The sequence below is a fragment of the Primulina tabacum genome, chromosome 2 (genome assembly GCF_025594145.1).
Source record: "Primulina tabacum isolate GXHZ01 chromosome 2, ASM2559414v2, whole genome shotgun sequence".
Classification (NCBI taxonomy): Eukaryota; Viridiplantae; Streptophyta; class Magnoliopsida; order Lamiales; family Gesneriaceae; genus Primulina; species Primulina tabacum.
The window spans coordinates 5,252,398-5,273,041 of record NC_134551.1 but is presented as its reverse complement, the minus strand read 5'-3'; the positions used below and the strand labels follow the sequence as shown (position 1 = coordinate 5,273,041).

Here is a 20,644-nt window from a genome sequence, read left to right as displayed (position 1 = left end):
GTGCTTGTACCTAAGAAGTCGCTATAAAGCGTACTGTTGTCAATAGAGCCCATACTGCAAACATCCTAACACGCTTCATCACAATCTTGTATTTAAATTTTTGTGAGGAATTTAAGATGGGGAAGAGAAGGAACGAATAGTTGGAAAGCGTCCTTTTGTCGGTATTTTCTTTTTAAAGTTTTTCTTGTGTATATTCTTGCACAATAGAGGAGATTCCTGCTGCGGCTGTATCTCAATGCTCCAACCCGTAGTCAGTGATATAGTTTCTATTTGTTGATGTATCGCTTGAACAATATGTTTGAATTGTTCGTTTTGGTCTTTCAAAGCCAAAATATACTCATTATTCGTGTCAATTACGTTTTCATAACAAATCAACAATACGTATGTATAAGCGATGCATAAAGTAGCCATCTTACAAGCATCACTCTCTTACTACCAACAAATTCACAAGTACTGGGTTCGTGAGCCTCGCCCAATGGCTACCCGGAGTAACCCATAAGAAAATACGTACACTTTTCAAACCAAAAAACCATATACAACCATATTAATTGCTTACGAATATATGAAACATGTGATTGAATGACAATCAATATCCGAGGTAGTGGATCACTTCCATGGTCGAAGCGAGAGAACGACGATCAAGATAATAATCAACAAGAGCAAAATCCCGAAACAAGCCCATTTCCTAGTATTCTTTTGATGCTTCCTGGCTACCTCAAGCTGCTTGGCAGCCCCCCTGACATACGAATTAGCCCTATTCACCTGACTCTCGATATCATCAAGCTGCTCCCCCTGGCTCTGCACTAAAACCGCCATATCCAAGAATACCTGGTGCAATTCCCTCAAGTTCCTCTCTATTTCCTTTACCGCGTCATGCCTCTCTTGAATCTCCATTATAGTATCCAATACCTGCCCTCTTCCCTGTTGCTGTATCGCTTTCTGCAGAAAATTCTCGCTCTCACCTGTCTCTATCAATCTATCCAAGATTTTCTCATCCGGGTTTTCCCCAGTCACTGTGTAGTATCTCCGCTGCACCGTCTCTCTATACTCGGAACCCATTTTCTGTCTCAGTTCATTGAACTTATTCATGGTTCCCTGGAGCTTTTTCCTCAGGCCATTGACGACAGAAGTTCGAGTCCGGTCTGATGAGCTTCCAGGGCCAGATCCAGGTACGCTGCGGTTGGCAGTGTTGGAGCGGTCTAATTCTTCCAGGCCGAGTTTAATGAGTTTCGCAGTTTTTAGAGTAGCAGAAACATCGGAATCCATCCGTGATCGGAGGCTCTTTATGGCTCCAGCGTTGTGCATGGTCTTGCTTTGTTCGTGCGCAGTCTGGAGCTGGCCGTAAAGGGTCTCCAGGTCCTGGAGCTGGTCTTTGATTACCTGCACGTTCTGGAAGAATCTGTCCAGGTTTTCACCACCTGTTTCGGCGGAGCCACTCATCTCTATGGTATGGGAATTCTGCGGCGGGGAATGGTTTTCTCCCCGAGAAAATGATCTTGATAGTAGATCATTCATGATTTCTCTTTATCAATTCTTCTTTCAGTTTATGATTTGAAGCTGTATATGTGATAACTAGATTGACATATGAATCGATTTGAACGTGAATTATTAATAGCAAAATATGTTGAAAAATATGGTAAAATTCGGCAGGTTGAATGGGATAGAAACAAGACTTGTCAAATGAACGCGCCTGCCTGTTAGTTTCTTAGAAATACACCAGGTAAGACCTCAAGTTGCATAGAATGTTCCATCTGCCTTGTCTACGTTACATGAAGGGAAATATAATTTTCATATTAAATTGATTTCTCTAATATTATCTATTCTTTGTTGATTTGATGGAGTATAATATTTAATTATGATTTTGCCTTTCTAGATAATTATGTTAAGATTTTATGGTGATATAATATCTTCCTTAAATCTAATTTTATTCTTGATAAGATTATGTGGAATATTGGGTTTGCCTTTTATAGATATTATATTTATGATAAAGATCTTGAAGATATGATATTATTGATTTAACTCTTGATTTCTTTATTTTGTAGATTTCCCAGTGAGATGAAGTAAATTATAAATAAGAGAGATGTAGATTAAAAAGAATTGAAAGAGAGAGACGAAGAAAAATTTAGAGAGTTTTAGTGGAAGAGATTTTTCGTGGAAGAGATTTTCGTGGAGATAGTTTTTCGTGGAGGTGATTTTCATGGGAGTTCTTCGTGGTGGTCTTCTCTCTCGGTCAATATTTACTCACGTGTGCACGTTCAGGAATTCAGAGAAAACCTTATTCAAGAGACGTGCTGTGAAGAGTGTGATAGAGTGTTGCTGTGAATGTTGAGAACATCTGCGGACAACATCTGAGAAGAAGTTGGCCGAATATTGTTTTTCTTGGATCTGTTTTTTTAGCAACACATTTTGCTTTCTTGTTTTAGTTTTTATTCTTGTTATTTGTTTTTAGAAAGCATTTGTTTTCTCAATTTGTTGAGAAAATTGATTTTTGTCATAATAACTAGTGTTAGGTTTTGTAATCGGTTTGATTTTCTAGTGATTAATTTTCGCCATAAGGCACCGCACAAATACTTGTGCAAATTTAATCTCGTCCATTTAGTTATTGAAAGTGAATTTGTGTTGCAAAATATAATATTCCGCTGCATGTTGTCTGAGATGTTGTAACATCTGGCACAACATCTAATTCTGACAAAACACAAATTTACTATTTTACATCGTATACCGATATTTTTATTATTTTGAGCATATGTCGGACAAAATAATCCTTACAATACACATTACATATTTCATATTTAACTTTTTTTTACGAGATTATACAGAAGAGGAGTATAAAGATGGATACAAATACGAGAGATCTTCAAAGACACATTTAGACTGTTGTAGCAGCAGTTTCTGCTTTTAAAGAGCCGATTAAATTTATAGATCATAACTAAGTGAGAAAATCAAAGTGAATAGTGTGTGCAAACATGTATAATAATTACTTTCGTAGAAGCGGAATCAATATCTCACCAGCAGCAGCTAACGCAAAATTTGGATTTAAGAAACACCCAAAACTTATTATTTTAAGCTAAAATCTAAAAATCACTTTTTTAGTAACTATAAACACTACCTTAACTAGTTTTCTGTTGTTTTTTGCGAGTTGTTGAAATTTTAGTAAACATATACATCTAGGATTTTATTACTATCCGGATCCGATCAATGAACACCTGCAATTTTAGGTATTTATTTCGGATCTATAAATGATCTATGGGAAAATAAATTCCAGCTAGTTTCAAATTGTAGCTAAGAGGGTGTGCTGAATTAATTAAAGCATACAAATATTACTAACTAACCCTTCAGCTTTAAAAAATATTGCATAATTTCTATTTTCTTCAGCACATTAAATGTGATGGTAGATTTGTAAAAAATTTATATCTAAATTAATTAATGTAACTCATAATATAACCATACTTAAGTCGATTTAATTTATCGTTATGGTTGTGATTATCCCCATGTTATGTTGTCACGTCAAAACTTGTGTATCGAAAAAAAAATATTTTTAAAATTTAAAAGTTAAGAGTATAATTATCAAAGCATTAAAGATAATAAAAATAGATGAAAGTCATCTCAAGCATTTAGTCATGAAGTCTTCGAAGCTCAATAAATACTTGAAAATTTATTATTGAAAGGATATTTTAAATTATTATTTTTCATTGTAAATGTATTATTTTTTTTAATTATGTAATTATTAAATATTAGTGTAATATATAATTTTTTGAGTTAAAAGTATTCCACTCATGAAAAGTATCACCGGCTTCGTCTCAATCATATAGTTTACTTTATTTTTCACACAAATTAAGAATGTTATTGGGAAAATAAATTATATAAACAAATTTCTAAATATATTGTTATTTAATGATATTGAGAAAATAAATTAAATAATATTATATATATTAAACAGGGATATATTAGATAATTTGTGAGTGCATTTTGAGTTAGGCATTTATTAAATAAACTACCCCATTCATATATAATATTTGCTTGTGCAATCATTTAAGCTTAATCAAAAGTGATCTTCAGTTGTATAACTAAAAACATTAATTATCAACTTGTAATAACTTTTAAATTGCAATATTAGACTAATTATTAATCACATAACTAACAACATAAGCTAAAGAAACAAGAGTCGGTCTCTTGTAAGACGGTTTCACGAATATTTATCTGTGAGACGGGTCAACCCTACCGATATTCACAATAAAAAATAATATTATAAAAACTAATATTTTTTAATGGATGATCCAAATAAGAGACTCATCTCACAAAATACGACTCGTGAGACCGTCTTACACAAATTTTCCCAAAAAACAAATAAGAGGCGTGAACCGGTAATTATACCATCGAAACTCGAAAATAATACTCAACTCACGATCATGCAACAAGAAATATGGTATTAATATCTTGACATGTTAGGCTCGGGAAGAAATTTTATGTAACATTTATGAGTAACAATATATGTATCGCCAATACAAATTTATCATATATATTGATTATGAAAAGTAAAAAAAAAAAGGTTACAACGAATATTACAGATAATGATATAGATAACGTCGCATAAGATCTCCTTAGACACGCAATTGCATGGATCGATACCAGGAGACATTTAAAAGAGGAAAAACAACGTAATCTACAAATACTAGGTTGCCATTAAGTTTGATATGGATGTCTTCCACTGATTAAAAATCAACAGTACGACGTCCATGTTTTAAAGATTTCACCACCATACACCAAATTTCAAAAGGTGTGCAACAATAATACCAACGCCTTAGTCTGATGATTTAACCATGTCTTATTATTGTGGGAATAGAAACGATCCCCACACAAAACCACATCATGATCATACATATATATAACATGTCCGAATCCACCCGTGTCAACGACACAGCTTGACTCGGGAGAGAAACGAAACTAAACAGATACAGACCGGCAGAAGATAGATGTTTTATTTATGTTTTAGATGATTTTCTCCTTTTAGGAGAAAGAAAATTAGCCAAGAATGAGTTGCCTTTTAGATTGGAAACCCGATACCGATTCCTATCCCAATATCAGCCTCATTTGGAAATGGCTGAAAAGAAGAATTATGGAGATGATTGATACGAAAGGGAAGAAAAGTGCTAGCGTTCCCCTTTGAGAAAAGGTGACTGGTTGCTTCCGAGGTTGGACTAGAGGACCGATTTCCATCGGACTGCAGCACGATCGAAATCTGGGATTCTGCTGGCTGTGCGAGCCATTCCTCTTTCTCGTCATCATTTTTGGTCCTGATGCCCGAGTTCTTCGTGTTCAGGAAGCGGCCGCCGCTGCCTCTTGGACGGCGCATTGCGTGAAGATGACGGGATAAGTGCAGAAATGGCTGAAATTCGTAGATAAATTATTTTAGAATGATATCTGATATCTTAAGATTTGAAACATGTAAGTATTGTGTCGAATAAACAAGAAGTGAAGAAAATAAAATAAGTTATTTACCAATAACTTTTATATATTTCACTATACATTCAATTATATTAATATTATATTAATGGAACAATGTAATATAATGGTACCTTTCGGGCTTTGGTGCGTTTGCGCTCCATCTCTGCCTTTGCCCGTGACTTTCTACGCCGCAAGATTCCATTGTATTGCTTCGCGTTCACGAAAATCGGCCCTCCATCAATAGACATGCTCAACGGTAACATTATCCGCCCCTGAAAACGTACTAAAATTAAGGTAAATGAAATGCTTCGAGGGTAGAAAATATATAGAATAATTAACTGGATTGATAGGAAAACTTTTTATAAATATGAACATCATCTCCATATTCTAGAATCTGGCTTTGTTAGAGTAAAAGAATTGGAGGAAACAATGGACGAACCGCGATTTGAGTTCCATAAGGTGAGTGTACTCCAATGCATTGCTCAGCAGAATGATGTTTTGAAAATACCTGTTTTAAAATTCGTTTTCAAGAAACAGGCCAGTCACAACAGATTCTAGCACCATTGTTTTCATTTTACTGATAAAACTATTAGTTGTGCGTACCAAAGATTGGCCGAATCCAAGCTCGAAATGCCCTTGATTTTCAGTTTGAGTTCGATTTTTCTCCCCGTTCTCAGTGGATTTGCAGTCATCACCAAAATCATACCCTACTTAACATGTGAAAGAAATGAGGCTTTTGAAAGCAACAATATTATGTTCAAATCAACAGAACTTCCCTTTTGTAAGCTGTAACTTATACCATGCAACTTTACTTGGAATCAAGCTCCGTTTTCGACTCGAAGCTAGTTAACATAATCTCAAATCTTGTATGTTTTTGCACTGTCTACTATATTGACTGAAAATAACATTGTAATAAACCTATTCATGTTTCGTACTAGAATATTAATTCTGGCCATACACATTCCACAAAACACTTCATGCTAATAATACTTGAGATTATTAATATGAAATAACAAGAATTATACACACGTAGTGCACGCATCCTCTAGAATTTATAACGTCTAATATAATTAACTACCTGAGAAAATAGTGAAGCGAGTTGCATTTCCCTTTGCCATTTGATTTTCAGGTTGCATCAATTTATTAGCTGCGGTGCAGAAATTATTGAGGTCGAGGCCGGTAGATGAAATTATCTTCGACTGGACGAAAGATTCGCAATATAGCGGTTCGGATCCAAGTCTAGGCCATCGAGGAACAGCGGATAACACACTTCCGCGATTGATGGGATTTGGAACATGGATCTCATCATGTTCTTTGAGGAATTCTGCGTGCATGGTCATGTTTAGCTTCAGTTCCTGCACCGATCATCATTCTTGATTTAGGTAAAAACCCTAAAAAAGTACTTTCAGTCTTTAAACATTTCTAATTTCCTAAAAAAAATCTTTTTGTGATTTGTTTAGAAAAATATATTGTTCATCCATCTGTCAACATCTATTAAATTTCAAACTCATTTTCTAACGGTGGTGCTTGTTCTATTTATACGTATATTAGCAGTATACATAGTACTATTTAAATTATTAAGCAGATTAACAATTTTGAAAGTAACATATAAAAAATTACTAGCTCATACTTCTTTCCAAACAAAAAAACAGCTATATTTTTCTCAAATAAACACTTAAATCTTTAAATATTTCGAAACCTAAACAGACATGTGCTTATTATTTTTTAAAAACCAAAAATTAAAATTTCCAATAAACAAAAATAAACCGAAAAAAATGAAACAGCATTCAACTCAAATAGATTCGATATAAATAATCACGATTGAATTAGTACTTCCCCGATAGGAAAACCAATATTTAATTAAGTGGAAATTTTCGAATCTGGAAACTTTCCAAAGTTGAAACAACATAGAATATCTTATTCTTTTTTTCTAAAAAAAACACGAAAGAGAGGGGAGATTAGAACAGTAAATGAAGATAGAATCAAGTTGAATAATGTCACATTAATTCGTCAAGTTCGAAAAGGAAATGTAAAATTTAGAAGGTCACTTGTAACGCCCCGTGAGCGAAGCGTGAAACATCCGGCGTTATTGAAACATCACATAATCGTCAAACAATTAGCCTCGTAGTACAATATAAATCAAAACAGTTTATTTCATAAATATCATTGTTTTTATAACATAGAAATCTCAAAACATAATAAAACTTTTGGAAGCGTCTTATACTTGAATTAAAACTTGAAACTAAAATAAACGAAACAATCTTAAGTGGTCGTCTTTATCACCAGCCCCAAAAATTCCTCTTGTTTTCTCGTTCTCAACTTGTTCTTCAAACTTATCTCAGGGAGAATATTTTGAGAACTATCCAGCAGGTGGGGGTCGTTCGAGACATATAACAACATACATGTATAATTTTTAAATATTTACATAACATATCATAACTTGAATCGTAAAACGTATTCATATGATGTAATCTTGACATCATAACATAAATCATAGTAAGAACTGAAATTTATCTCATTTTCATGGTTTAATGATATCATTATCATATATGTTAATCTTCTAAAGAGTTGGATCATGTCCTATATGTTAATCCTCTAAAGAGTGAGGTCATGCAGCGGTAATAATCTCATCGTATAAGGGTCATAGTTCAGAAATTTTCTAACATAACCAATTAAATCCTAACAGTGCTTGAACGTATAATTTGACAAATCTTTAAGGAAATATATCATGAACAAGGAATTATGCTTGAACGAAACTTTATAAAAACAGAAAGAATTCATATAGGAATTATAATTTTAAAACATAAGCCCACTTCAAAGAAAAAATGTGCCAAAATATACATACAAAACCCACTTACTTTAGTATTGCTTGAAAAATAATGAATGAACAAGCTGTAATTTGTCTCCCAAAAATCAGTTTCTTTGCAGAAATGTTTGCGACTTGTTGAATCGTTGGAGCAAGCTTAAACTTGGATAGTACACTCACAAAGGAACTAAATTGTGAACGGTGAAGATCGGATTTCAAGTTCTTTTGGACCAGTTTATGAAAAAACAGTATGTATATTATTCTCACATAGAATGTGAACAACTTTATTGCGAATACTACATACAAAAAACGAACCGTTTGATGTGACTGAATTTTGGATATGATGTTCAAAACATAAGTTGTTATATTCTAAACCATGAAGATTGGATTAAGAGAATTGAAGCGATGGAAATAATATCCCAAACCTGGACATAACTTTGCCTTGAAAAATCTCCAAAAATGCTGCATAACCTTGACGATGATATTCTCGAATTTAATATATATGAAATGTGCAAATTTTCAAGAATGACATAGATGTGTATTTATAGGTGGAGTTGATATATAGATAAACATATCATCTTCATTTTAAATTTTGAGCAAAGATCGAAATATATCGTGATCCGTAGATTTAAATTTTATTCTTGGTTGCGGATATGATAGATGACTAAAATCAGCTGATATTGTACATTTTTTTATCTTGAAATATATATCTTGATAAATATACACAAAATTTGCAGGTTTTCACTACTAATTACACAAAATTTGCGGGTTTTCACTTCTAATTATGCATATTTATCATGTATATCTTTCCAAATCTAACAAGTAACAACCTGCTTAATTAGCTCTTCATAAATTCACATTTCTTGCCTAAAATTTGAATTCCACGATATATTACTGATTCAGCAACAAAATTATATTGTATAAATCCATAAAAAATTCCACCAAAAGCCAAATTTCCGCTCTGGATAATAATATCACTCAAAACAGTAATACCAAGAATCTGAAACAGAAGAAAAACTTCACTATTTCCAAAACAAATTCAACACTAAAATATATTTAATGATCAGGAAACTACCCAAAAAACCAAATAAAAAATACAGAAATTTGAAATATTTTTCTGAAACATAGTTTCTTTTTAGATATTATTAAGAACTGAGACGAAAAGGGAAACTAAAGATTACAATTTACACAGACGCACGTACCTTAGCTAAAGTGGAAACAAACAGTCTTCTTCAGAGTGAAAAACAAAGCACAAATCTGTCGGTAAAATTTCAAACAGCAGCCATTGGAGAGAAGAGAGAGAGAAGCTAGAGAAAGGGCATGTATGTATAATGGTAGAAGGGCCAATCATATTTTCCTCTCATGCATTTTTGCTTTCTTTTATTTAATTTTATGCGTGGAATATTTAATATTATTTCTCTTTTTTCTCCAAGCCTTTTGTTTTTTAATTAATTTAGTTTTGGGTCAGTGTTTATTGGTTTCTCTACGCATTCTCAATTATATGCTCCATTAAAGAGGAAAAGGAGTTGGGAATTAAAGGGGAAGACGACAAAACGGAGGGGCTTTGAAGGATGATTATCAAAATAATTAACTGTTAATCTACTTCAAGTGGGTTGATCCATATCAAAATAATTAACTGTTAATCTACTTCAAGTGGGTTGATCCATTATATATACTTAGTGCACCGACACACGTATTGCGTGCTTGTATAATATTTTTTATAATTCATTTGATTTACATTTAAATGAAGATCAAAATATAATTATAAGAAATAGTGACGGACTATACTGTAATTTTATTATATAAATTAAAAAATAAAATAAAAAATAAAAGAATAAAAAAATGACCTCAGAGAGAATTGAACCTATAACATAAACCCAAAGAAACAATGACTCTATCCACTAAACCACATATAACTTGCTTTAAAGTTTTAATATATATAATTATTAAAACAGATCATGACATCAAAGTTAATTACTTTAGGTATCTCAAACTTAATAAAGTAGTATAGATAAATAAATGAATTCTTTAAGATTGGATTTCTTGTTCTTTTCTATTTTATACTTTCGGTAATTAATTATACACTTTGTTTGTCAAATCAAAGCTTGAATAAATAAATTTGAATTACATAGATTTTAGTTAAAAAAAGTCTAAAATTTTTCTTTAGTATTATTTATTTAAAATTCATCCGATAAAAAAATAAAGAAAAAAGACCTAAAAAGTTTCAAAACAAGAGGAAAAAAGTTGTCGCTCTCTTTTAGTTTTGTTTAAATATATTTAATGTGTATAATATAAGTTTTATTTTCGTCACATGAACGACGTAAGAGAGTATCGGCGTCGAATAAACGGTTTCGGTGAATTTAGTAATTTCAGGCAAAAAAAAGATCAAATTACTAGATGAAAACCAAATTTTGAAGTAAAACTCAAAATAACAACTTACATGTCTAAAATTACAGTTTTTGTTTTATGTTTCACACAAACAATGAAAAGGACAAATATATAACATATTCCTCCATTGACAACTCCGGTAATTAATAAATATCGTTAATGAATTCATATGTTTTACATTGCTTAAAACTTATATTAGCATAATGGATAATTATAATAAAAGGAAATCAGAAACAATATAATTAAAGTTCGACAAAAGATTGTATGACATCTGATATGAGATTGATATATTATCGATATCTTAATTATTTTGTGAACCATGAATTTCAATTTAAACTTTGTGAGGATGTTAAAGGGATATATTCAAATCGTGATGAATGATGAGAAACAGAGGAATTATGAAGACATTTGATTTAAGATGTATAAAAATCAAAAAATTTAATATTTAAAAGAGTATAATACAATTAAAAAAAAGACTATTTACTTTATATTTGCGTAGAACCAAGTAGGCAGACCATTTGGACAAGTTGGATTTGAGTTGAATCAATCAATTATATAACTGTCTGAAAGTGTTTCCTTAACAAGTGGAGTACACATGCGGAGCAACAAAAAACGACAAATTTTAGTTCACAATAGATCCAATTAAAATTGGCTCCGTATATAATATATACACTTACATATATGTATAAGTATGTATAATCTATAACATCGTGCGTATAAACATTGTGTAAACACAAAAACTAATGTGATACAGTTTTATATATAGATCATGTGGGGACCCGGACGTTAATCATCTTATCAATCGTTATTGGGACTAATTAATCAATTATAATAAACAGGGTCTAATTTTTTTTTTAAAAATGCGGAACGTAGTGGCATACATCTTAACATACACATCAGTATTAAAAGTACAAATCTTGCACTATATACAATCAGTCTCAACTAAGGTTTAACAACTATATAACAAGTGTTTAAACTCTAACTCTAGTCCAAGTCCGCAGTCTCCACTCTAACTCGATCTTTCTTCACCTCTGTGACCCTGAACCTGTCCCACCTGTTGCCATGCACACATACAGACAAGACAACAGCCGGATAACTCCGGTGAGATATAAATATCCCAGTATAAACAATGTATCAATGCAATCATATAAAACATATATAAAAGCATAAACAAACATTAAAACATGTATCCAATCTAACTACATGAATCAATACGAATCTGTATTTAAGTCAATGACTTATTATCTTATCTCCACTTATTTCTAACCTAGGGATCCCGATCTAATATAGACTTTGGTATGCTGTATCGAATGTCTACAATAGACGTCGATCTACATCTAAGCTCATCGATACACCGTAAGTCTAGAGTCTACGCGGTTCTGACAAAGACTGGGCGGTTCTGCCCTAGCTAGGCTGATCTGTCCTAGACTCAAACTCTGGCTCTGCTATAATTCAATAGACTAAACATATCAATCTGATAATCTGCAAATATCAATGCAATAAAATACAGTATGTGATTTTGGGAAACTCAAGTCAAACCAACTCGAGTTGTGCAATCCCGAATCAACATTTATTTATACCTTTTATTCTGTCGCTCTGATACAATTGAAGTCTCGACTCAAAGCCTGTCAATGCTCAATCTGGCAATGACAATATCAATATACTGCATCAATATTCTATTCAAATCAAGACATCTCTGTCTTATTAAATTCTGACGGTACAACAGTATAATTCTGCGATACTGGTGATACCACACCAGTATATACTAATTTCAATAACTTATAATCAACCACCGTACAAATTTGACATCACATCTCAGTCAATTTAACTCTGAAATTCATAACAATTCCATAATCAATCTGTTTCTTAATCTGACTTCGATTCTATGATGTCTACTATGTCAAGAACACTATATATGAATCGTATCTGATTCTGGACATAGCATAATTTCACATCTTAACAAAACGTAACAAAACTTACGTCCTGTTGTAGCTGTCGTTGCTAGGAACACAGTACCGAAGTCGGATTCAAAATCTGACGGACGGATCGCAATATAAAGGCGTAAGGATTTTCAACAATTCTCTCGTCCCTTTTTTTATTTTCTGAATTCTGAACAAATTCAATGACATATATATATATATATATATATATATATCTCGTACATGCAGGAGGACGAGTGGCTCAACCTTTTCAGCACACGTCTCGCGCATATGCGCGACCCCAATCGGCGCATATGCGCGAGACACTCGGTCTCCGCGCGTATTCTGCACATCGCCTCGCGCATATGCGCGAGACTCTCTGGAGTTCCTCGCATAGGCTTCGCGCATATGCGCGACATCTTCCGCGCATATGCGCGAGGTCTTCTGCCTGTTTGGCGCATGTGCGCGCATGTGCGCCGATGCTACTGTCCTCGCACATCAATTTTCACACGCGATCTCATTTCGTGTCCCGGTTAGTCCTTTCATAATTATCTCGATTAAAAATCAATAATCGTAATTTAACACGATATAAAATCTCGGGCATTACAGATCAATTTGTAATTCGGATCTCCAAGACATAAAATTTATGTTAGTCAGTTTCACGGATCAATTTTGTTATCCAGATCTCTAACCTTCCTTGATTCATGAAAAGAAATTATTTTTCATTTTTAAATATAAATCGTGTTAATCCGTGAGAGCATCTCACAAGAGACCTACTCAATAATAAGTAAATGTGTGATAGGTCAATAATTTTTTCATTTAAAAAATCGAAAGAAAGAAATCCAAGATGAAACTTGAATGAGAATAATTGATCATCAATGAAAGGTTGATAAATATACACAAGAAAATAATATATTTTTCAGTTTTAATACATAACCTTTATATATTTAAGCCACTGCTTTTCATGATATTCCGAAGATAATACAATAAAATGGCTCTAACGCGATGGACTACTAAATATAAGTCATTTTTCGATATTCCTATTTGGGTTTTTTTTTAAAATAATTTAAATTTAAAATTTTATTTCAAAACTAATTTGAAAAAAAAATGTTTGCACACCTAATGCAATCCGCGCTGCGTAAGCGCGGACGGTGTATTTTGTAAATTTTTTCTTTTTTTATATATTTTTTCGATTTTTAATGTCCGTTCATTCAGTCGATGCCTGACAACTTCTCTTTCAGTCGATGCCTGAGAACTTCACGTGAAAGATGAGATTCTGAAAAATCACGTGAAAACCAATAATTCAAATAAGAATCGAAGCTATACAGTCTTCACATTTTTTCTCCTATATAATTGATGAAAACTTCGAGGAACGAGGTATCAACTTTCTCTTAAATTTTCTCTCAATTTTCATTGACAAAATGTCTAACATCAACGTACTCTTATATTTTGGTGGTCATGTAATTAGCGATAATGGATCGATTGAATATAGCATTCCATTTGTTAGATCTATACGAGTATTACGATCTATTAATTTGATGGAGTTAGTTGAAGTTGTGCATAAAATGTTAGCAATCGATCCAGCGAATTTTTCTCTGAAGGTGTCAACAAAGTATTCATTCATGGAGAGAGCATCTTGGCATGAAATTGAAGTCAATCTCGTTGATGACGATGCTTTACAGTTCATAATGCAATGTGACAACATGCATGTTTTGCATCTGTACGTGGAAGCAAATTCAATTGAGCATAATGTTGGATTTGATGATCCTGAATCTTACGTTCCACATGCATCCGATTCAGGTTTTTATAACCAACCCGGTACATCTACATATGGTGGTTTCCAGGAGCAAGAATCTTATGTTCCACAGGTTACTAAAGGACTCGGTAATATGAGTTTCGATGATGTAAGTGGGCCTTGGGATCAATATATAAATATCTCGTCGGAACAAAACAATGCTCCATTTTGGCCGAATCCAACATTAGATACGAGCGCTCGTTGTCCGGATCAGGCCAATAATGATGATATTTGGAGGACTGATTCCGAACCCGATATGTCATACAGCGAGTCTGAAGAAGAAGAAGTGAATGTTGATGATGAAGTGAATACTTTTACAAATCCTGATGAGGGGACATCATCTCGACAACCACCACGTGACACATTACAGAGGCATACCGTAGCATTTCTGTCAAATACTTCTGAGATGCCATCATTTTTCAATAAATATTTTGGTGAAGAGCCTCATGATTATGTCGATGTTCCTTGTGGAGTGCAATCAAGCTATTACAATCCGGGTAGAGGTGAATTATGCGTCAATATGTTATTTAAAGATAAGAATGATCTTATTGCATCTATCAAGGATTATTCAGTTAGATTTGTCAGGCGTGAGTACCGTGTCGTGGTTAGCACACGCAGTTTGTGGAAGTTACGTTGTAAAAATAATTCTTCTATGGTCATTTGTCGATGGGGACTTCGCGCTTCTTTGAAGGCCAAGACTGGTTATTGAAAAATAACAAAATTTGGCGGGCCTCACACATGTATATCTATTCTCTGTTGGTATAGACCACAAGAATATGAACAGTGATATGGTGGCACATACGCTATTGGGAGTTGTTCGTTGTGATTCTTCGTACGAGATTAAGTATATCATCGAAAATGTGAAAGATAAATATGGATATCAAATCTCGTACACGAAGGCATGGCGAAGTTTGAAACGTGCTATTGAAATTGCTTATGGTACATGGGAGAGCTCCGTGCAATTACTTCCCAAATATATGTGTGCTTTGTCAAAATATAGTCCGGAAACAGTTGTGGAGTGAAAGCATTTGAGAGCCAACAATGAAATGAGTAAGACACTGAACTATGTTTTCTGGGCATTCAGGCCGTGTGTTGATGGGTTTCGGCATTGTCGAAAAATAATTAGTGTTGATGGTACACACTTGTATACCAAATACAAGCACAAAATGTTGATCGGTGTCACTCTGGATGCGAACAATCAGGTTCTACCGCTAGCATTCGCTATTGTGGATGAAGAAACAACAGATTCTTGGAAATGGTTCTTGGAGAACGTAGAAAGACATGTTGTTCGTGGTGAAAACGGCGTGTGTCTTATTTCTGATAGACATAAGGGAATCGTGCGCGCAACTGCAGAGCTACCATATTTTCAACCTCCATACGGTGTGCATCGTTTTTGTCTGAGACACGTGTGTTCAAACTTTAACGCTAAATTCAAAGAAGTGCATATGAAAGATTTAAGCTCGGCGGCAGGCACATAAAATCAAATTTGTAAGTTTGAATCAATAATGGAGGCAATCAAGCATAAAAACATTTTGGCGCACCGATATTTGGCTGGAATTGAGAAAGAAAAATGAAGTTTGGCTCATGACGGTGGTTGGCGTCGTGGGGTGATGACAACCAATATGTCGGAGTGTTTAAATAGTGTGTTGAAGGGTGCTCGTAGACTTCCTAAATCTGCCATAGTATACTTGACACTTATGAGGTGCGTACAATATTTTATTGAATGTGTGAGTAGAGGTGGTCGTATGGTTCAGGAAAATCAGCTGTGGTCAGATTATGCATGTCGGATGTATGACAAGTGGGCGAGAAAATCTAGTGAACATCGTGTTGCCAAGTATGATGTACGTGAGCAAACTGCTTCGGTTGCAACTGTAGGAAGACCAAGTCGTGGCCAACATATGCAAGTGGTCAAGTTATCAACGAGTGATTGCTCGTGTGGTAAATGGACGATTTTTGGCATACCATGTTCTCATGCTATTGTACCGCAAAGTGGCACTCGTTGGATCCCACGACACTTGTGCAGCCATGGTATAATATATCTGAGTACTTAGCGACTTACGAAGGCAGATTTCAACCTCTTGCATATGAGCGCTACTGGGAACCTCCAACTTTCGAATTGCACCACAATCCTGTTAGACGTGAAAGAAGAAAAGTTGGTAGAGATAGAACAACTCGATTGAGAAATGAGATGGACACAACTGTTTCTAACCAGAGACAACATTGATGTATTATTTTGTTAAATTGTAATAACAGTTGATCTGTTAAATGAGAAATTAATTCTTTACCTCGTGTTTACTTTGTTATTTTTTATTTCATGTACAAAATAAACAAAATGGTTTAAAATTTTTTGAAAAAATTCGTTTAGTTTTTTTAAAAAATTTTGTTAGCGAAATGCTCCCGCTCGGGCGCGAGGGATGCTCAAGTTACCGCTCGAGCGCGAGGTGCTCGGGAAAATTTTCCAGAGCGCCTTGCGCTCGAGCGGTTTTTTGTTACCGGTGGTGCGAGAGTTTTATCCAAATGTGGGTGAGAGGACGGATGCCAAGGCCTTTGTTCGAGGTAAACTTGTGTCATTTGATTCGGGTATAATCAATGTTTTTTTAGAAACGCCCGAAGTCGATGATTCCGCCTTCCAGGCTTTGGTTGCTAACCCTGATTATACTGTGATAATCAACAGCTTATGTCATCCAGGGGCGATATGGAAACCAGTAGGGGGGTCACCAAGTTGTTTTGATGAAAAATATCTGATGGCCGATAATGCTCTTTGGTATTTGTTTTTGGCGAGGAGAATGATGCCGGCCTCACACAAAAGTGAAGTACAAAAGGAGCGGGCCGTGGTGCAATATGCTTTGTCTTAGGGTTACCCAATCAATGTGGGAAAACTTATCAATTCTCAAATTTTGATGAGCGTTCATAACAGACACATCGGGCTTTTCTTTCCCTGTATCATATCAGAGTTGTGTGCGATGGCAGGGGTTGTGTTCCGTGATGATGAAGAGTGGCAGCAACCAATGAAGCCCATTTGTGGACAGGACTTGCAGCGGAAATACGCTAAACGACAGTTAGACTTCAGGACGGATGAGGGAGATACAGGTGGATCGAGTACCGCCGCCCCGCGTCAAACACAACCCCACAGACGGTCCCTAAACGACAAAGTAGATGAGATGCTTGTCTTCATGGCTCATCAGGAACAAGTTAACTTGAACCGCAATGAACATCTCGCATATATCGAGTCTATGATGCAGACAACGATGGTCTAGAGGGGTGTTGACCCAGTGACCATCCATCCACCTCCTCCGTTCATTCCTCCGTTCAATTTTCAATATGACTATCAGCCGCAAGGGAATGCAACAGGAGTGCCACCACCAGATAATGACGAGGATGAGTAGTGATCAACGATTCATGATGCTAGCTGAATGAGGTATGTGATACCATGTTCTTCTTTGTTTATTACTATAGTTTTTGGTTCTTTAATTATAATTTATTTATCGCAGATGAGCAGGATAAAAAGAAGAACAACAAATTTGAGGAGATGGACGTCAATTATGTTGTTTCATATTAACTTTTGATTGTGTATTTTCTTCTGATGAGATGTGTAAAATTTTAAAAAAAATTGGAACGTTTATGTTTATATTTTTTATTTCATCTTTGTTTATTTGTGTTATTTTTCCTGCACTTTTATTCATATTATCTTTCGTTTATTAATAATATACTGTAGAAATAATAAAATTTAGACGACGCAACAATGCAAACTGTACAACAATAGAAATGTTATAGTTACAGTTAATTAGCAGAATCATCGTCATAATTAAAATGATACAAATGGCTTCCTGTTCCACAATCAGGTGGATTGCGTCTTCTCGTCCCTCTCCGCAATCCTACATTTTCATGAATTTCCTCATTTGAGTAACCTGGATAAGTGACAGGGAAAATAACATTCCTCTGTGGTTGAGTGTCATGCACAATATGCTGAGGTCCAACGTTAAGCAAATTCGTGAAACTTTGTGTGTTGGACCAATAAGGATTCTGAAAATCAGTTTGACCAAACGGACGAAAATCACCGAACCTTGGATCACTGAAAAAATCAGGTTGAGTATTAGAGGTTCCTGCAATATTCAATTCAGCTGACGTAATAATCGTAGAGTCTCCTGCAAACCCACTTGGTTGCCTAACCATGTCACTTCTCCATCCTAATGATGACTGATGCGAAAACGGAGAAGACGTACTAAAATTTTGTTGAACATTCATTTCTCCAACAAAAGTATTGTACGGACGTGGTTGAAAACCAACGACATTAACTGCAGGTGATATGGTGCGCACAGTTATTCGATTGTACCATTGAAAGTAGTCTTCGTCAGTTTGCATCGATCGCCCGTGTCGCACCCCTTTACAAACATATCTGAGCCGATTATTCCACAACTCAATTGAATTTCTATGATACTCTCTCCAATCGGTGTTTCGATGTCCTATTCTCGTGATATTATGCATATCGTCATTGTCGACGGCAGACCCTGGAATTGATTGCCGTCTTCGAAATTGTCCCATTACACGATTAGGACGATGCATCTCCACGATGTCAAAGCATATAAGGGGACAAACACATCGCCATATTTTGTTGTCGTATGAATCAATAATCATCTTCACATCTATGTCATTTTTCTGGTATACGCTCCAATTAAACTGTAAAAAAAAGTAAATTAAAATTCAATATTCATTTAATAAATCAAAAAAAATAGTCTTCGTGTCATCAATATTACGTATTAACATTTTATAATACCTCATTATTATTCATATGATCTAGAGAATCCCTTATAATTCTTACAGAATGTGTTGGCAAATGTGTGTAACTAAATCCATATTTCCACCTACAATTATAAAAAAATTAAATTACATATCAACAAAATAGACAAGATATATATGATATTACCACCATAAATTTTAAACATTACCGTGCACCATATGGAGAAACTGGAATGAAAGCATCCGGATCAACGGGAGGTACAACTAATGTTAACCCATTTCGATCGGGGTTAACACATTTAATCATGCTCCATGCCCATACCTACTTATAATAAAAAAAAATTAACAAATTTAACCAAAATATTATGTTAAATATTCACATCACATTAATGATACCTGCAGGACATATAAAGGTCCAGCCATTGTAGTCTTCTCTATACGTGACGCGTTATACAACTCACGGTATAGAAATGCTAAAACTGCACTACCCCAACTATAAGACTTCACGTTATCAACATCTCGTAGCAGTTGAAAAAATATAAGTCTAGCTGACCCTCCTTGGTAGTCAGGGAACATTATACCTCCAATAATCATTAACGCAACACAACGAGTAAATTTCACAACATCTACTTCTGAAGTTTCATCATTAACAAGGTTAGATATACAATGATCGTGTAGTGCAGTCATAGACAGATGACCACCTTTCAAATATTTTGATGCTGGCAAAAATCTCAACATATCCAAACATATGTGTTGTCATTCCTCAATTTTATGTGACACATCTACTCCAGTTACTGCTTCACCATCAATTGTTAGACCCCAGATTATTGAAACATCTTGTAATGTCACTGTTGTTTCATCACATGTAAAATGAAACGTGTGTGTCTCGCGTCGCCAACGTTCAACAAGCGCAGTAATCAAATGATTATCAAGAACTTGAGAGCCACATTCTAAAACTTCATAAAAACCCATATGATTTAAATATGCGAGTACACGCCTGTGTAAATAATTATCAGTATACAACTTCCAAATCAAATGGTCTGACCTCTTCACTTTGACAATATCATCAACTGTTAACGAAGACATGCTTGATGACATATGTGTCGCTTGTAAATAGAGGACACTGAGATCTTCTGGATTTCGATTATCTGCCATTCTGAACTATGCTTTAGATCTTCTCAACTTCGTCAAAAAAATTTTCGGTGAGGAATTGAGAAACCGATGAATGCGAGAATGAGAGAGTAAAGATAAGAAGAGGAAAGAAGAGGAGGGGAGGAAAGTAGAAGGAATCGGGTAAGATAAGGATTGAACGAATGGAGTAGGGACGGGTGGCACGTGGAGGGTCGTCCACGCTTACCAAGCGGGGACGGTGCTCCACGTCGGCAGCGTCCGCGCTTACCAAGCGAAGCGCGGATTGCATTAGTTGTGCAAACATTTTTTTTTTCAAATTAGTTTTGAAATAAAATTTTAAATTTACATTATTTTTAAAAAAAAAAACCCTATTTTGAAGTAGCCATACATTGTCGTACGTTCTGATGAGCTTTCGGTTGATTT

At 34.7% G+C, this 20,644-nt stretch overlaps 3 protein-coding genes across 4 annotated transcripts; all 3 read right to left on the bottom strand.

Moving 5' to 3' along the window:
• Nucleotides 1-334: 334 nt before the first annotated feature.
• LOC142527374 (syntaxin-121-like) lies at nt 335-1,664 on the bottom strand. The gene has a single exon (XM_075632156.1). The coding sequence runs from the start codon at nt 1,513-1,515 to the stop codon at nt 607-609; it is 909 nt and encodes a 302-aa protein (XP_075488271.1). The 5' UTR covers nt 1,516-1,664; the 3' UTR covers nt 335-606.
• Nucleotides 1,665-4,955: 3,291 nt separating this feature from the next.
• On the bottom strand, nt 4,956-9,634 carry LOC142527349 (nuclear transcription factor Y subunit A-10-like). Of its 2 annotated transcripts, none has more exons than XM_075632124.1 (6): nt 9,454-9,634; nt 6,524-6,800; nt 6,049-6,155; nt 5,885-5,953; nt 5,577-5,717; nt 4,956-5,386 (listed from the first exon to the last, which is right to left on the bottom strand). In XM_075632124.1, the coding sequence occupies exons 2-6, from the start codon at nt 6,783-6,785 to the stop codon at nt 5,045-5,047; spliced, it is 921 nt and encodes a 306-aa protein (XP_075488239.1). In that variant the 5' UTR covers nt 6,786-6,800; nt 9,454-9,634; the 3' UTR covers nt 4,956-5,044. The 2 variants fall into 2 exon arrangements, with proteins under 2 accessions (XP_075488239.1, XP_075488248.1); XM_075632133.1 differs by having other exon boundaries at nt 6,049-6,152; nt 9,454-9,626.
• An 8,477-nt stretch (nt 9,635-18,111) lies between these two features.
• Nucleotides 18,112-19,433, bottom strand: LOC142537327 (uncharacterized). The gene is made up of 3 exons (XM_075642864.1): nt 19,300-19,433; nt 19,128-19,215; nt 18,112-19,030 (listed from the first exon to the last, which is right to left on the bottom strand). Exons 1-3 carry the CDS (start codon nt 19,395-19,397, stop codon nt 18,134-18,136), a joined length of 1,083 nt encoding a protein of 360 aa, XP_075498979.1. The 5' UTR covers nt 19,398-19,433; the 3' UTR covers nt 18,112-18,133.
• Nucleotides 19,434-20,644: the final 1,211 nt, after the last annotated feature.

What these genes read in the sequence shown, in the direction of transcription:
- LOC142537327 (XM_075642864.1), bottom strand. Translation starts at nt 19,397, where the DNA reads ATGATTAAATGTGTTAACCCCGATCGAAATGGGTTAACATTAGTTGTA. An exon ending in GTTTCTCCATATGGTGCACG is followed by an intron (nt 19,216 to 19,299) that starts GTAATGTTTAAA and finishes TTATAATTGTAG; the next exon opens with GTGGAAATATGGATTTAGTT. An exon ending in ATCATATGAATAATAATGAG is followed by an intron (nt 19,031 to 19,127) that starts GTATTATAAAAT and finishes TTTTTTTTACAG; the next exon opens with TTTAATTGGAGCGTATACCA.
- LOC142527349 (XM_075632124.1), bottom strand. Translation starts at nt 6,785, where the DNA reads ATGACCATGCACGCAGAATTCCTCAAAGAACATGATGAGATCCATGTT. An exon ending in TCGCTTCACTATTTTCTCAG is followed by an intron (nt 6,156 to 6,523) that starts GTAGTTAATTAT and finishes TCACATGTTAAG; the next exon opens with TAGGGTATGATTTTGGTGAT. An exon ending in CTTATGGAACTCAAATCGCG is followed by an intron (nt 5,718 to 5,884) that starts GTTCGTCCATTG and finishes GTACGTTTTCAG; the next exon opens with GGGCGGATAATGTTACCGTT.
- LOC142527374 (XM_075632156.1), bottom strand. Translation starts at nt 1,515, where the DNA reads ATGAATGATCTACTATCAAGATCATTTTCTCGGGGAGAAAACCATTCC.